General features: G+C 35.0%; 4 protein-coding genes across 4 annotated transcripts; 3 read left to right on the top strand and 1 right to left on the bottom strand.

Annotated features, from left to right (window-relative positions):
• The first annotated feature begins 1089 nt into the window (after positions 1 to 1089).
• LOC107623543 (vesicle transport v-SNARE 13) lies at positions 1090 to 4112 on the top strand. Its single transcript, XM_016325864.3, has 6 exons — positions 1090 to 1358; positions 1575 to 1690; positions 2289 to 2347; positions 2427 to 2615; positions 3387 to 3557; positions 3718 to 4112. The coding sequence occupies exons 2-6, from the start codon at positions 1597 to 1599 to the stop codon at positions 3868 to 3870; spliced, it is 666 nt and encodes a 221-aa protein (XP_016181350.1). The 5' UTR covers positions 1090 to 1358; positions 1575 to 1596; the 3' UTR covers positions 3871 to 4112.
• Positions 4113 to 6310: 2198 nt separating this feature from the next.
• LOC107624230 (pentatricopeptide repeat-containing protein At5g15340, mitochondrial-like) lies at positions 6311 to 8714 on the top strand. The gene has a single exon (XM_016326712.3). It carries the CDS (start codon positions 6573 to 6575, stop codon positions 8472 to 8474), a length of 1902 nt encoding a protein of 633 aa, XP_016182198.2. The 5' UTR covers positions 6311 to 6572; the 3' UTR covers positions 8475 to 8714.
• Positions 8715 to 9481: 767 nt separating this feature from the next.
• On the top strand, positions 9482 to 13082 carry LSM8 (Small nuclear ribonucleoprotein family protein). The gene is made up of 6 exons (XM_016326680.3): positions 9482 to 9834; positions 11659 to 11739; positions 11876 to 11916; positions 12017 to 12091; positions 12693 to 12745; positions 12827 to 13082. The coding sequence occupies exons 2-6, from the start codon at positions 11703 to 11705 to the stop codon at positions 12915 to 12917; spliced, it is 297 nt and encodes a 98-aa protein (XP_016182166.1). The 5' UTR covers positions 9482 to 9834; positions 11659 to 11702; the 3' UTR covers positions 12918 to 13082.
• A 1493-nt stretch (positions 13083 to 14575) lies between these two features.
• Positions 14576 to 16155, bottom strand: LOC107621902 (uncharacterized). The gene is made up of 5 exons (XM_016323876.3): positions 15929 to 16155; positions 15672 to 15758; positions 15441 to 15590; positions 15151 to 15336; positions 14576 to 14822 (listed from the first exon to the last, which is right to left on the bottom strand). The coding sequence occupies exons 1-5, from the start codon at positions 16100 to 16102 to the stop codon at positions 14718 to 14720; spliced, it is 702 nt and encodes a 233-aa protein (XP_016179362.1). The 5' UTR covers positions 16103 to 16155; the 3' UTR covers positions 14576 to 14717.
• Between the last annotated feature and the right edge of the window lie 371 nt (positions 16156 to 16526).

The raw sequence follows: 16526 nt of genomic DNA, 5'->3' as shown, positions 1-16526 counted from the left end.
AGAAATGATGTGCATTGGAAAGACGCACATCATTAATAACTACACACCTCTCTCTCTCTCTCTCTTATTTATATTATTTTATTAACTGTTTAACAAAGCACCTTGAATTGGGGGTTCCAAGGCCACGTCAAATGCCGAGTTAGGGACCAACTTAACAACCGACTTGTTCAATAAAAAGCTTAACCTGCTTCATTAAGCACAATTCCCAAGCTAAGCTTGAGGGCTATGATACGACCGTTACTGAGCCGATGTCATAACTCGGCATCAAATACCATAACTCGGCATTATTAACCATAATTCGGCATAAAGCGTTACAATTCGACTTAATGGACTGCTTTATAAAAGTGAAACGTCCGACCTAACATTATTACTCTTTAATCCAGACAATAAAGCAAAAGCATAACCGACTTGTACGCTTTCACTTATAAAAGATATGATCTTCTATCCAAAAGACACATTGAATTCTCGATACTGATTTAAGTTTCGGAGTGTCTTTGCAGGTACACTCCCCCCTTATTTCTTGCTCACGCTCTACGCAATTGGACATCTCCTCGGAGTAAAGCTCGGACTTCCACAAGGCTCAAAGGTCGGCACCGGAGATAACAACTCGGTGTCGATTCCCAGAAATTGAGCTCTCCCTTCAGATATCCATATAAGAACAGTGTCTTAACTTAAAAGTGATACACAAATTTTATCAAAAATGATATTCGTACACTAAAATTAACCACTAAAATCAGCCACTAATATATTTGTGCATAAATATATATGTGATTTAATTTATTTTTAACATATATTTATATTCTGGCATATATTTTATATTAATAACTGATTTTGATAATTAATTTTAATGTACATGTAGTATAATCTAAATTTTATATATTTATATTTATTCTTGTGCATCAAATATTTGTATCTTCCTAAACCAAATGAAGGATATGTATCACTATATTTATATCTCTCTCAAACATGCACAATAATCAAACTCATCCTATTGTCTAAGTAACAAATGCTTTTAATTTTTATTGCATTAACGACTTAATGTGATAGATAACATAATCTCTTTTATGTAAAGATATGCTAATTAAACTCAATATTTTTCCTCTATGTAAAAGTGTTTCCTATGAAAAAGTCATGAGGGCCTCCTAGTCATACTCTCCAATCGGCCAATCCTCCAATCACATAAAAGAGAAAACGCAAGACTCAGTAACGTCAGAATTCTGACCGCAACAATCCCACTTACCATTCATCCTCCACTAATATTCCTTCCATTGTCGTTTTATTCCTTCTCCCAAACAAAACGCATCCACCTCTCTCCGCCCAATTCTCTGCCGTCGTTTCCACTCCTCCGGCCATAGCAGGTTCGATTCACTCCTCTACCTTGAATTTTTCGATCAGTTTCCGTTCCTCTTCTTTTGTTATTTATTTATTCATTTATTGTGTTGATTGAATTAGGGTTTCTATGCCTGATTTTGGATCCTAATAGTTTGAATTTCGTTGAGCTAAATTATTAATTGATGCTTTCGTTCTTTTAATTGGTTCATTTTTTTTGTTATTGTTGATCGTGAATCGAGCAGAGGGCGTATAAGGTTATCGACGATGAGCAACGTATTCGAGGGATACGAGCGCCAGTACTGTGAGTTATCGGCGAATCTATCGAAGAAGTGCACTGCGGCTGCTTCTCTTAATGGAGGTATTTGCTGATTTTTTATTGATCTTACGCTTATTGTTGTTTTTATTGAATCATCTTCTTTGGGTTGATACTTTGTGGTTTTTAGTCAGTGTGATTGTTTTGAATGTTATTGATTGAAGAGTTTAGTGTCTTCATCAGTATCTACAAGACTATAGGTTAATTAATCTGAGTCCTCTCTTTCTATCTTTTTTTTTTTTTTTTGACCGTTTAGAATGTGTAAATTCGGATAATGGTACATAATATTCTCTAGGACATAGGTCTCTTTAAGTTATTGTTGTATATCTCCTTTCGAGTTTCGACCAAAGTTCCAAAGCAATATTGATGCAAAATTTGTTGTTCCTAGAAATAGATTGCCTACGGAAAGGTGATTTTCCCCCCTTAGTTTATAAGCTTTCAGTTTTCACTTATCATTACAGAAATGACAGACTCGTTCTGTTTATTGCTTTCAAGATATTTTGTAATGGTATTGTGAAAGCAATTTCCGAGGCCTCCCAGCTCCTAGTATGGTCATGATTAAGGAATGTCTTGTCCCTTTCTGAAGTGTTGAGTTATGTATATTCAATCAATAATTTTTATTAATTTTTTGTTTAATCTGCAGAGCAAAAGAAGCAAAAAGTTTCGGAAGTAAAGACTGGAATTGATGAAGCAGAAGCTTTGGTACTTTCTACAACTCTTTATAATACATTTTTTTAAGGAAATATGGGATTCTGATATGGTTTTGCTAGTGAATTTGTAGATCCGAAAGATGGACCTTGAGGCAAGAAGTTTGCAGCCAAATATCAAGGCTGTTCTTCTTGCTAAGTTGCGGGAGTATAAATCTGATCTCAACAATCTTAAAAGCGAAGTTAAAAAAATTGTATCTGGTAACTTGAACCCCTCTGCACGGGATGAGTTGTTGGAATCAGGCATGGCAGATGCTATGACGGTATAATTCCTTTATTTTACAGCCCTTATTGATGTTCAATGATAATTGATTGTGATTACATGCTGTTGAATCTTCAAACATAAGGTTTGCAGGAAACATATTCATTTAAAACAGGCACAGTATGATTTTCTATATCATTTTTTGTACTTAAGGAAAGGATTTAAAGCCTTAGAGAAAGAGAAGCAACCTTTCATGGTGAATAAATTGTAAAATGTATGTTTTAATTCTGTTGATGGTTATTTCCTAATTCCTAGTGAAGTGGACTAAAACCAAAATAGTAAGCATAATGTTTATCTAAGTAGATCATAATATGATTAAAATACCTTTTTCTACCCATGGCTGCTTTGATACTTACTAATATGTGATGAATGGTAGATGAGGTGGAAATGTGTTTTTATTTATCAGATTAGTTTCGATGGCTACTAATCCTAGAACCTTTCATTGAGTCCTATTGCTGTAAATTACTTTCTTCTTGTCTGATGTACAAATGTTGAGAATAACTGAAAGCAGATTTAATCCTCCCTTCTGAACACTTGTTTATTGAATTTGTGCCACCAAACCTGATATTAAAAGAAATTATGTTTGCATCGTGTTTTGTGTACACCTCCTTTGTACCCCTTCTTTTTATCGTATAAAAGCAAACTTTTTATCTTCTCTCACTTCTTATCAATTACTTTTAATACAAAAAATGAAAGGCGTACAAGAGTGGTATGAACAAAAATGGTGCATCTAACATTCCTTTGATATTAACTTCTAATGTGAATGCATTAGGCATCAGCTGATCAGAGATCAAGATTAATGATGTCAACTGAGAGGCTGAACAAGACCAGTGAAAGAGTTAAGGACAGTAGAAGAACAATGCTGGAAACAGAAGAGCTTGGTGTTTCAATTCTTCAAGATTTGCACTCGCAACGACAATCCCTGTTGCATGCACACAATACGGTAACCTTTTCTATAATGTTTAATATGCGTCTGTGATTCTTTTGATATTTAAGTTTGTCTTGAAAATATCGTGTTCTATGCCAGTAATTTCTATATGCTGGTGACTATGGGACCATCATTTATGTAGTCTTGATCTATATTATAATATTCTTTGTTGCAGCTTCATGGTGTGGATGATAACATAGGCAAGAGTAAGAAAATTTTGACCAACATGTCAAGAAGGATGGACAGGAACAAATGGATTATCAGCTTCATTGTGTTCGTCCTAGTTGTTGCTATAGCCTTGATTCTATACTTCAAACTTGCAAAATAGCCAATTATGACTTCTTATTGGATTGGGTCACAAGATACAAGACTAGCATTATTTTCCTTGTTCTTGCCCCTCTTTCGGTTTCGATTATGTCAATTGAGAGTGCTTGGACAAAGATGGTGTGTTGTGCAGTGCTTTTTTCAATGTATGGCATGTGTGTTATGCCAGCTTTGTAATGTAAGGAATTTGATGATTTGATTTTACTCCCCCTTCCACATGATATTTGGATGAATTTATTCAAGAAACTACAACTGTCTGTGGTTATGCTGTTCAAATTTGAACGAGAATAGGCACTAACATATCCACACAATACTGTTCCTACGAAATTGCCTACACAAGACATCTACAATGACATTATGCATGTATATATGATGAGGCAATAAACTTAGTTGTATATTTTTTGGCCATATATTAAACATACCCACTTAGGATCTTACTCAACAATCAACATTCTCCAGAGCCACATAAATTCGCCTTCCAACATTATCATTGCTACTTGTTAATTCTTTGGGTTCCTTGCCAACCACATTACCATCATCTGGAAAAAAAAAATAAGTTTTATAAGAATTCAGCATCCATATTTTTTGGTGTCTAACAAAAATCAAAATAAATAGGAACACAACCCCGAAAAACTACACAGCATAATCCTTTAACAAAATCTGCCTGAGGCCATCACTTGGCTGAATCTATACCGAATGAAATAGTTGATAATATTGTTTAGTAAAAATACACTTCCATAATAATATTGTTTAGTAAAGATACACTTTCATAGAATCAGTTTCACAAATAAGAGAATTAGTGAATTATAACCAAGTTTCACAAATAAGAGAATTAGTGAATTATAACCAACTTTACAGGCAATCATAAGACCATTCCAAATTGTCAACAACTCATTCCTGAAAACTGAATCAAAGGGCAAACGCCTCGAGCTACTTAGCACCCAGGTGCCATAATGATCACGGATAACGCACCCAAAGCCCGCTACAAGAGAGTCCGGGAGAACACTAGCATCACAGTTGACCTTAAGTTGACCTTAAGAACATTTCGGGGGTGGCTGCCACAAAAAATTTTGGACTGCATAATCCCAAAAGTTTCTATCCTTCTTCACCCTTTTCAACTCATTCACCAATAGCAAGGCAAGAGATTTTCCTCCTAGGCCAAGGTTCATTCCGGTTGAAGAGATTATTACATCTATTCCGTTAAATCCACCAAATTCCAGCAGCCACTACTTCCTCTTTACCATTAATAACGCTAGTAATCCAGGATCGGAAGTTAGAAGCATTAGCATGTTCAACAATAGAAAGACCTAAAGAATTCCATATATCACGAGCAGTGGAACAATCCCGAAGACAATGTAACACAGATTCAGACTCATTACCACATTTATTATAAAGGTCACTCACTACTAGGCTCCTTTTATGACGAAAGACATTAGTGGGAATGGTATCATGCAATGCAAACCAAAAGAAGAATTTGACATTTTTCGGAATGAAAAGCTTCCATAGCCACTTTCAATTTCTGTCACCTCTCCATTGAAATTTCATATGCGCAAGCCAAGTGTACCTGCTTTTGGTAGTATAACCCTTCGAAGCAGCTTTCCAAATCTAACTTGATTTATTCACACTCCTTTTAGGAAGAGGAATAGCCTCCAAAAAAGATTTAATATCCTCGGAAATTGGGGTGAATAAGTTTTCAAAATTCCAAGTCCCATCATAATAAACATCATAAAACACGATATTTTCAAGACAAACGTGCTTATCAATAGAATCACAGATGCATATTAAACATTATAAAAAATGTTATCTTACTGTGCACATGTAACAGGAATTGTCGTTGCTAGTGCAAATCTTGAAGAATTGAAACATCAAGCTCTTTTGTTTCCAGCATTGTTCTTCTACTGTCCTCAACTCTTTCACTGATCTTGTTCAGCCTCTCAGTTGACATCATTAATCTTGATCTCTGATCAACTGATGCCTAATGTATTCACATTAGAAGTTAATATCAAAGGAATGTTATATGCACCATTTTTGTTCATACTACTCTTGCACGCCTTTCATTTTTTTAATTAAAAGTAATAGATAAGAACTGAGAAGATAAAAAGTTTGTTTTTATACAATAAAAAGGAGGTGTAGACAAAACATGATGCAAACATAATTTTTTTTTGGGTTATGCTAGGTAACCAATAACTTTTTTGAACAACATGAACAACAGATCCTAAAATCGGCTCAATTCAAGTAAAACACACTACACTCCAATTACTCACCTAAATCTTAATATTAGAATAACTATTCACACACTTAGTAAATTGAACATCCGATATATCTATTATTCACATTGTTTAATTTTTTCATTTTCTACCTATACTTTTTCTTTCTTTTAATATCAGGATTGGTGGCACAAATTCAATAAATGAGTGTTCAGAAGGGAGGATTAAATCTGTTTTCAGTTATTCTCAACATTTGTACATCAGACAAGACGAAAGTAATTTACAGCAACAGGACTCAATGAAAGGTTCTCGGATTAGTAGCCAACGAAACTAATCTGATAAATAAAAACACATTTCCGCCTCATCAACCATTCATCACATATTAGTATCAAAACAGCCATGGGTAGAAAAAGGTATTTTTAATCATGGTTGAATTTGGTATAACCTTTTTAATATTAATACGTACACCCTTCTAAAATTGATTGAAGTGGTAAATGGTATGACATGGACACTCCCACACGCCCACCATACCCCCGCCCTCCACCTCCGCGCCCTCCTCCGCCGCTGCGCCCGCACCTCCTCCCCCCGCACCGCCACCCAGCTCCACGCCGCCGCCCTCGTCTCTGGCCTCCTGCCACCCACCTCCTCCGACCCCCACTCCCTCCTCAACGCCCTCTTCCACCTCTACTCTCTCTCCTCCCTCTCCCTCTCCCATGCCATCCACCTCTTCCATCAAATCCCCAACTCCCACAAAGACTCCGTCGACTACACTGCCCTCATCTCTGCCACTAACCCCAACCATGCCCTTCGCCTTTTCTCCGAAATGCGCTCCCTCGCCCTCCCCCTTGACCCCGTCTCCGTACTCTGCGTCCTCACCAAGTGCTCCCATCTCGGCTGCGTCAAAACGGGCTCGCAGCTTCATGCACTTGTGGTGAAGCTTGGGGTTTCTGGGTGTGTTAGAGTCTGCAATGCTTTGATGGATGTTTATGTGAAGTGTGGGCTTGTGGATGGGGTTAGAAGAGTTTTCGAGGATATGGGGTTGAAGAGTGTGGTGTCTTGGACTGTGGTCTTGGAAGGTGTGGTGAAAGGGGAGGGTTTGGAGAATGGGCGGAAGGTGTTCGATGAAATGCCGGAGAGGAATGAGGTTGCTTGGACTGTGATGATTGTGGGGTATGTTGAGAATGGGATGACTAGGGAGGCTTTTGAGCTTTTGAGGGAGATGATTTTTGGGTGTGGGTTTGTGTTGAATGGTGTAAGCCTTTGTTCGATTCTTTCGGCTTGTTCGCGGTCTGGGGATGTGAGCTTGGGGAGGTGGGTTCATGGGTATGCTGTGAAGGAAATTGGGTGGGATGTGGGTGTCATGGTGGGAACTGGGTTGGTTGACATGTATGCAAAGTGTGGGAGGATTGGTGCTGCCTTGGTTGTGTTCAGGAACATGCCAAGGAGAAATGTAGTGGCGTGGAATGCCATGATTGGTGGGTTGGCCATGCATGGGAAGGGAAAGGATGTGGTGGATATGTTTGATTCCATGATCGGAGAAGGAGTGAGCCCTGATGGTTTGACTTTCTTGGCCTTGTTGAGTGCTTGCAGTCATTCGGGTATGGTTGATCTCGGTTGGAAGTACTTCAACGAGCTTGAGTCCATTCATGGGATAAATCCGGAAATGGAGCATTATGCTTGCATGGTGGACCTCCTTGGTCGAGCCGGACGATTGGAAGAAGCCGAAGCTTTTATTAAAAGCATGCCATTTGCTCCAAATGAAGTTGTTCTGGGGTCTCTTTTTGGCTCTTGTTACACACATGGGAAGGTGAAGCTTGGGGAACAGATTATGAGAGAGTTGGTTCAGATGGATCCATATAACACTGAGTATCATGTCTTGCTTTCCAACATGTATGCCTTGTCTGGGAAAGAGGAAAAGGCAAATTTCTTCAGGAAGGTTCTTAAGAAAAGGGGTATCAAAAAGGTGCCAGGAACGAGCTCAATGTATGTTGGTGGCCAGCTTCATCAGTTCATCGCCGGCGATAAGTCTCACCCGCAAACTGCAGGGATTTACATGATGCTAGATGACATGATTCGCCGGTTGAGGTTGGGTGGCTATGTTCCCAATACAAGTTCTCAGGTTTTGTTTGGTTGTTCCACCAGGGATGATTGCACTGAGGCATTGGAGGAGGTAGAACAAGTGTTGTTCACTCATAGTGAGAAGCTTGCACTTGCTTTTGGCCTAACAAGCACTCCATCAGGTTCTCCAATACACATTTTCAAGAACCTAAGGATTTGCCAAGACTGTCATTCTGCTATGAAGATTGCATCTTATGTATACAACCGTGAAATCGTGGTCCGAGATCGATATCGGTTTCATAGTTTCAAGCAAGGTTCTTGTTCTTGCTCTGACTATTGGTGAATTCAGCAGGGATGGGAGCTTGGTAGGAGTGTTGGGGAAGGATGAGATATACCTGTTAATCCATTGATCCAGTAGTGTAGATATTTTAGTGAAAGCTATGTATAAAGTTTCCCATAAAAGTATACTTGTAGGTTTAAAATCTCTTCAAAGTAAAATCTCCCAGTTGTGGCAATTACCAATTAGTCTAATTTCTGTAATTCTATTCTTATTTAATATTAATACAGACTCAATTTCCAAGCAGAATGTAACTATAACACCGGGTAGGAATAAGTCGTCGTCCTAACATTCGTTATTGATCTTCTAGCATATCGGAATCATGTAGATCTGCTACCACATTCAGATCTATATAAGTATATATTGGCCTCTTAAATTTGGTAAATTTTACTATGGCGCTTAAGTTTTCTATTTTTCATTTTTGTTACAATAATTAAATATTTCGTTAACAACTTTTTGAACCATTTTTTTAAGTGTAAATATGTGATCATAGTATCATACAACAGCAAATTAATGTCTTGGAAACTTGTTAATGAGATATTTGTTTATTTTACAAATATAAACAGAAGAGTTTATCACTAAAATAAAGATATAATTATGTGAATTTTGCAACCCTAAAAAACATATATTTAATTAAAAAATTTGTGAACTAATATATAATAATCACACATTTAATTTATATTCTAAAAGGAATTAAAATTGTTTTCTTTTAATTCTAAGTTATTTGAATATAATATTAAAATTTAATAGTACAAATATTTATTAAATTTGTTACTAAATAGAAATAAAAAGAAAATTTATTTGTTAAAGTGTTAATTTTTATTCTATGATCAAATTGGTCTTAAATTTTTTATTCTAATAACATGTCATATGATAGGCCAATAAAATATATAGCTCAAATAATACAGTCTTTTTTTACCTACTTAAAAATTGTAAATTTAAATCTCTTCATATCTCGTGATCTCTAAATAAATATGAAGAGACTATCCTATTTGAATTAGAACTCGTTGGCTTCTCAGTTAATTGTTATCTCATCTTAGCATTTTATTAACAAAAATACATTGAATTATACTTTTTCGTAGGTAATGCGCACAGCAAATTATAGAATTACTAAAATGCCCTTTGGTGTGCAATCCAAAGTTTGTTACCGGCCCTAATTGTCCCCAAACCCAGTAAACCCTAAACCCTCAACCTCCATTCTCCCTTCGCTTCCTTCTGTCTCTCTGATCCCGCGCCATCGCGTTTCTGGGTTCACAGCTTCAGTCTCTTTCCTTCCTCCCGTCGTCGACTCCCGTCGCCAACTCCCGTCGCGCGGTCTTGTCCCTTGCTTCGGCTGCGTCGTTCTTCCGTCGTTTCCTCAGTTCGGGTAGGTCATATGATCCCTTGCTCTGGTCGTATTCTTTGCTTTTTTATTGAACTTTTAATTTGTAATTTTCTGTTGCTGTGGTGTTGAGTTGTTATTGCTGATATGTTGCTCGAGTTTTTGTTGCGGCTGCTGCCTGCTGTTGTGTTGTTATTGCTGCTATGTTGTTACTTGTTAGATGATGTTGCTATTGATCAAATTGGCGCTATTACATTTCATGATTCATGTCTTGATTCTTCTGGTCAAGATTTTGGAAATAGAAATGAATGTGAAAATTATCCCAATGAAAAAAAACACTAACAAATTTTTGTGGATTTTGATGATTGATGGTAAACTTTGAAGATGTCTTCTGATATTTGGCTATTTGCCTTTGTAAATTTGAGAGTTGAGACTTGTGTTGCCCTTATATGAGCCACAGCCTACGTCGGACTATGTAATGTGATTTGGCAAATGATTACGAATGTTTAATTTTTGTCCATTTTTTGGATTTACATTAGAATATTTTTATACTTTTGTGTGCTTATTTATGATTTTTATGTTCTTTTATTATAACCTGGCTATTCTGGTTTATACCTTGTTAAACGAACCCCTGAACTTGTATCTAAAAACGGTTCGTCATCTGGTTTGGTTTTCGGTGCCTATTTATGTTTTTGTTGCTGTTTCTCCGCTGCTCAGCCGTTTAAGTCTCACACTTCCAAGTGTATTATTTGGTTGTTTTGTGTGTTCTATTTCTTTGTTTCTTTTCTGCTTCCCGGCTGTCGCTTTTGCATTCGTCCGCCCTTTTTTTCTCCTTTCTTTGTTTATATATTTTTGTTGCATTTCTGATCCATTTCTGTACCTCCACTGCTCCTCTTTCTTTTTTTTTTTTTTTTGTTATATTGTTTCTTAGACCAATGAAGATGACATGGTTTAGCATCTTCACCAGTGCTTTCTTATGTGATAAAAGTTATCACTGTCTTTAATGCTATTGTCTTTAATGCGATTATGCTTTAGTAGAGTAGATGTTTTGAGGGGGTTTTATTTTTTTTGTTGAATGTGTTTTTAATTGGTGCCAATAGACTGTATCTCGTGCAGATTACAGAAGAATGATCTGCAAATAGTAATCTCCTAGAGAAGCACTTGAAAGATGATTGATCCATACAAATTCAAATTAATTGCCTATTTGTATGTAAACTAACTAGTAATGGTCTGAGGAAATGCAACTTTTTTTATTCTTATATCATGAAACTGCTGAAGTTCAGATGTCCTATGAATGTGATTTGATGAATTACTTTATAAAAATGCAAAAATTTTCATGACCAAAGTAACATTGGGTGTGGTGCATTTTTTGGTGATGTTTTAGTGTATAATTTGTAAAGTGCCTCTTTAACAAATTGTTAGGGGTATTTTTGGAAAATTGTCTTATATTCCTGGGATTATCAGTGTTTGTCAAACACAACGATCTTCGTTCCCAGACATATTTTTTTAAGATTCCCTTGAAATTAATCCATCTACCAAACAGTTAAATATCATGCCTGGGCAAGTTATTGCTGGGGAAAGCATTCCTGGGATTGAAAACTCAATCTGTCTACTGAACACTCCATATGTGCACATGTTTCAAGTGCACTTCATGTTTGTATTTATTATGTCAGTGACTCTTAGTGAATGATGATCATGGAACTGTGCGCTTTTGATTTATGGGTTAATAATGATTTCGAAACTGATTTGTGGTGATTTTGTGTCTGTTCATGAACTATCTTTAATTGGTTTACAATATCTTCTTTTTGATATCCCAGTTTAACTGGCTCTATGCAACATTGTTTTATTGACATTGAATCTTTTACACAGGTGTGACAATAAGTGTGACTACAAATTAAACAAGTTCTTGCAAGATGTCAGATGGGCCTGGACTTGAGTCTCTTGTTGATCGTATGCTATCTTCAACTCTTGATATAGTTATATTGTTTGCTAAACATATTATTTTCATATGTAATTTTGTGAAGTATGCTTAATACATTCCAGTCGCTAGCTTTTACTGAATATTTTGGTGGTTGTGTTTCGGCAGAAACAATTTCAGTCATCACAAATGACGGGCGGAATATAGTAGTAAGATTTATCATTTCTATGAATTATCGATTGGTAGTATGTTGTGTGTAAATGGCTATTGTTGGTCCGAACTTGTAGTTACATTGCTTTATTTGTTCAGGGAATCCTGAAGGGTTTTGACCAGGCTACAAACATTATTCTGGATGAGTCTCACGAACGAGTTTATTCTACCAAGGTATTAATGGAATTCTGCAGGAAATTTTCTAAGATCGTTGGGTTAACAAGTATGAGTGTATGACTTCAATGAACTTAATATTTTAACCTCACTTAGAACAATCAAACTGGATTGCGGTGCTAGGAATTAACAGTTCTTTGTTGTGAAACATTGACTGTAAAGCACAGTGAATCAAACATCAAGTTTCATACTATTTGGGTACAAGTTACATGCTTCTCTTTAAAATTCGAGCTATAATTTATTTGTTGGAATAAATTACCATGTCTTAACATCAAAGATTTAAGCGTTACAATTCTAACCTGAAAGAGATAAAACTACCCAATGAACATCCCATTTTGGGTACTTTTGTTGACTTAATCTTTGATGGGTATGGAGTTAGTTTATATTTTTCATTGTTGGAATTATCAGTGCTCAATTATTTCAAGGTATAAAATGGTAGTTTATTCTTTATTGTTGTGTGATTAGAATAAAATCCTTCAAGACTCGATCAGATTGTATTTTAGCCATTTAGTTCCTTTCTAGATGCAACTTACTATAAAACGGTGAATATTTTGCTCTGTATGTAGTTCATTGATGACCTCATTCTGTTTTCTATTGGCAGGAAGGTGTCCAGCAACTTGTTCTAGGCTTGTACATCATTAGGGGTGACAACATGTATGTTCTTCTCAACATAAACATTTCTTGTTGTTGCATATATCTCTGCACCCTAAAACTTGTGTCCTTTTTCCATTGCAGAAGCGTTGTTGGTGAACTAGATGAAGATTTGGATTCAAACCTGGACTTGAAAAACCTTAGAGCACATCCCTTAAAGCCTGTTATTCACTGAAGTGAAGTTGAATGCCATTGGTTGTGACTTGCTTGGTATGAGGGCTTCAAAGAATTTGTATGAATGAATATATTGTTTACAACATAATATCTCTATCCAAAGAATTTAAATCTCTTGTATCTTGATGTTGAGAACACAAATATGAGCTTCTTTTTTATTTTTATATTTTAAAAATAGCAATATGAAATAACGATAGAAGTTATTTAATAATTAAAATATATACAAATAGGATACCATAACTTGCCCTAGATTGACCAAAGTTCAAAGGTATCCTAGCAATCATCTTGAAATATTAGAGACAACAATATTCTAAACAACAAACATACGAGAATGATTGTTTATGAGTAATAATTGGAAAGATAATTAGGAGGATAATTTATGATTTTCAATCATTCTTCATTATTTAAACAACTAAAAATCCAATCCTACGGCCAAGGATATCCGTGGGCGAATGCATCAACTAATCTTTCGTCGTGGATCATCTTCTTAAGGGCAAACATCTGCTACGAAATATTATATAAACTTGCAAAAGACATACTTATCCTAATAAAATCTAAACACACTCTTTGTCCTATTAACTAATTTACAATAAAATAACTGAATATCTAATCAATAAAACAGAAATTTTCACAGAGAAATTGAAAAATAAATATACAATTATTAGGAAAATCAAGTTAAAGTTGTGGTTATCAGTACCATGGATAGATAATGGTAGGATTGACACAAGACTAGAGTTTCTCTCCCTGAAGCAACCCAGGGATTATGATTGGCCATTTATTTTTTTATTAATAACACTGAGAAATTTCATTACTTATGTGACAATTCTTAATTTATCAATCTCTAAAATATGTTAAAATAGCACTAGTAGTCAGCAGCAAAAACAAAATCATGCAGAGTTTCAAGAAATTTACAATATTTCTTACATATCCCTGACTTATAAAATATAATATAATAAGCATGATTTGAACACGGCAGATACGAACATCAAACATATGGGTATGTGTTTATACACTTCAAAATCCAAATAACAATTAGTAACCTAAATATATTTGAGTTAGGTTTCAAATTCTTGTCTGTAATATGTAGGATACGTGTTCTGTTATCTTAGATTAAGAGGTTGTCCATTTAAACCAGCTAAAAAGGACCACCACGCAAAAAGTATTGATTTCAGTTAATCATTTAAAGTTTATTTTTCGGATTTTCAGCAACAAATGCAAAATTTTAAAACTTCCTAATTTCGGAATATTTAATGTAAAAACAAAACTTGAACTTTTGCATTTTATCTCCCACCATATTTCTCACTCGACAGATCAAGGACTAATTCAAACTTGAACACAATTTAAGAATTTGTCACTAGGTTGTTGCATGCACAAAGCGAGATTGAACCTCTCGACACTTATCTAAACGGACGTGTGAACTAACCACTTGACTAACCCAAATTGGTTTAAAACTTTTGACTTTTCAATACAAATTATTTTTCTTGTACTAATTTTTTGTCTTACGCAAGCATTTATTATTAATTTTTTTTTAAGAATAACTTTTGATATTTAATATATTCTCCTGTTTTTAGCATCCCATCCCATTAGAAAACAAAGCTGTCCAAAATATAAGTACTTCATACTAAGTACAAGCCAAAAACATAAAATAAAATTAGCAAGTAATTAATAGTTGTATGCATATTCATATATTGACAGGTTACAAGAATTGAATTACAGTTGATACAAGGCCATGGCATTGACCCTTCAGTTGGCTGTAAAATCCTCCAAAGAACAAATTAAATTGAATAATGAGCTGCAAATTTTAAACTGAATTCTTCTTGGATTTGTCCCTCTTAAACCTACCATAATCTGCTAATAATTTACCATGAAACTCCTGCCTCATTTCATCCATCATTCTTTTGAAAACCTGTTAAATCATGCATTCCACCAAAAACTTAGTTTAATAAAACTAAATAAGGATCATTTAGGTGCTCCAAGTTATAAAATTCTCTAGTAAACTCATAATACAGAGATACTAAGAGACATAATTTGATCAAACAAAATTTAAGACACTAACTTTTATGTGCTATCTCTGTCTATATATCTTTATTGTCACGAAACCCTTATCCCAAAAACTTAAGCTGATAGGAGAAGGCAACATTAATAGTTATATCTCTAACATTTATATTTCTTAACCTAAAACACTTATGATACTAAACACAGGGAAATTGAGTGATCAAAGAAAGTTTAATTACCAACTGCATGGCCTCTTGCAAGACACTATCTGGAATGAGAGCAATTGCTGGAGAAGAACAAAAACTCATTTTCATCTCCATTTCATTACTAAGCCAGCTATGATTTCCTTTCCTTTCTGGATATAAAGTCCCTCTAACATCCAAGGTAAAGTCCCTAGATACTATGCCTTGTAACTCCCACCTTAACTGCCAAAATGAAGGAGGAAGAAACTCGTCGCGCATAAGAAGTTATTCGACCACAGATCGGATATGCAATATATATGTTAATTTGAATTATAATTCATGCTTACAAAGTGGAGCTCCAAGATTTTGGTGACATGATGAGGAATGTTTGGTGGATAATCTTGTCCATTGGACTTGAATGTTAATCTTACATCTGCTGTTGGATATACATTTATGAATAAACATTGTATTGGAGGCATTTTGATTCTCCACTCTTCCTGTATAGTAATAAACACAACAATATTATTATTATTTATTTCCATTTTTTCTTTCTAGATTTTGAATGTGAAAGTCATCACCTCATTGAGCTGTTTGGTGCTCCCTTTGTCTGGGAATACAGCTCTGAATACTCTGTGTTTGTCATCCATGTAATGATCAAAGGAAGCCTGAAATTGAAAACATGGTGAATATTTCGACGAATCTCAAAAAAAAAAAAATGTTGTTCGAACAGTTAAAACTAGTTGTTCATTCAAACAGTAATAAAAAAAGTTGTTTGAATGAACAACTAATTTTAATTGTTCGAGTAATACCAACTTTTAGTATCAACTGAACATACCTCTGGCAATTCTTGAAGAGGAACATTGATAGTTTTTCTATAATTGAATGAACAAGTTTTTTGACACTTTATCACTAAGTTTGAATTTGATGCTGATTTTGTATGGCAGTTACCATGTAGCCTATGATTCTTCAGTAGTTGGGGTTGGCATGGAGAAATGAGAACACTTGCCATTGTCTTCTTATAAACTATGATATTTGTGAACAAATTAAAAACAAGATTATCTAGCTTTATAAGGCTTCCTTCTCAACATGGCAAGGAATTTTGGTTAGTATAATTAAATAACTAAATTAGATTAAATTATTTTTCTCTTAATCATGTTTTTTTTTTAAAGAAGAGAAGAATTAGCTGTAATGGGACAAAATAGTTTATCCAACTTAATATTTTGTTGAACTATGTTTGAAAGCTTTAATTTAATTTAATTTTTTTTTCTAATTGGACAAAATTGATAGTTGATGCTTGACACCAAAGTAAACCATTAGGACAAATTGGATAATTACAAAGTTAAATGCAATTTAGCTTTACAATTTTATGTTATATATAACTAATATAAGTCCCTTAAACTTTTTAAATATCTAATTATGTTAGTCTAAACTTT

The sequence above is a fragment of the Arachis ipaensis genome, chromosome B10, assembly GCF_059453495.1.
Source record: "Arachis ipaensis isolate K30076 ecotype BB chromosome B10, ASM5945349v1, whole genome shotgun sequence".
Lineage (NCBI taxonomy): Eukaryota > Viridiplantae > Streptophyta > Magnoliopsida > Fabales > Fabaceae > Arachis > Arachis ipaensis.
The sequence above is the reverse complement of the archived record's forward strand: the minus strand, read 5'-3'. Positions and strand labels throughout refer to the sequence as shown.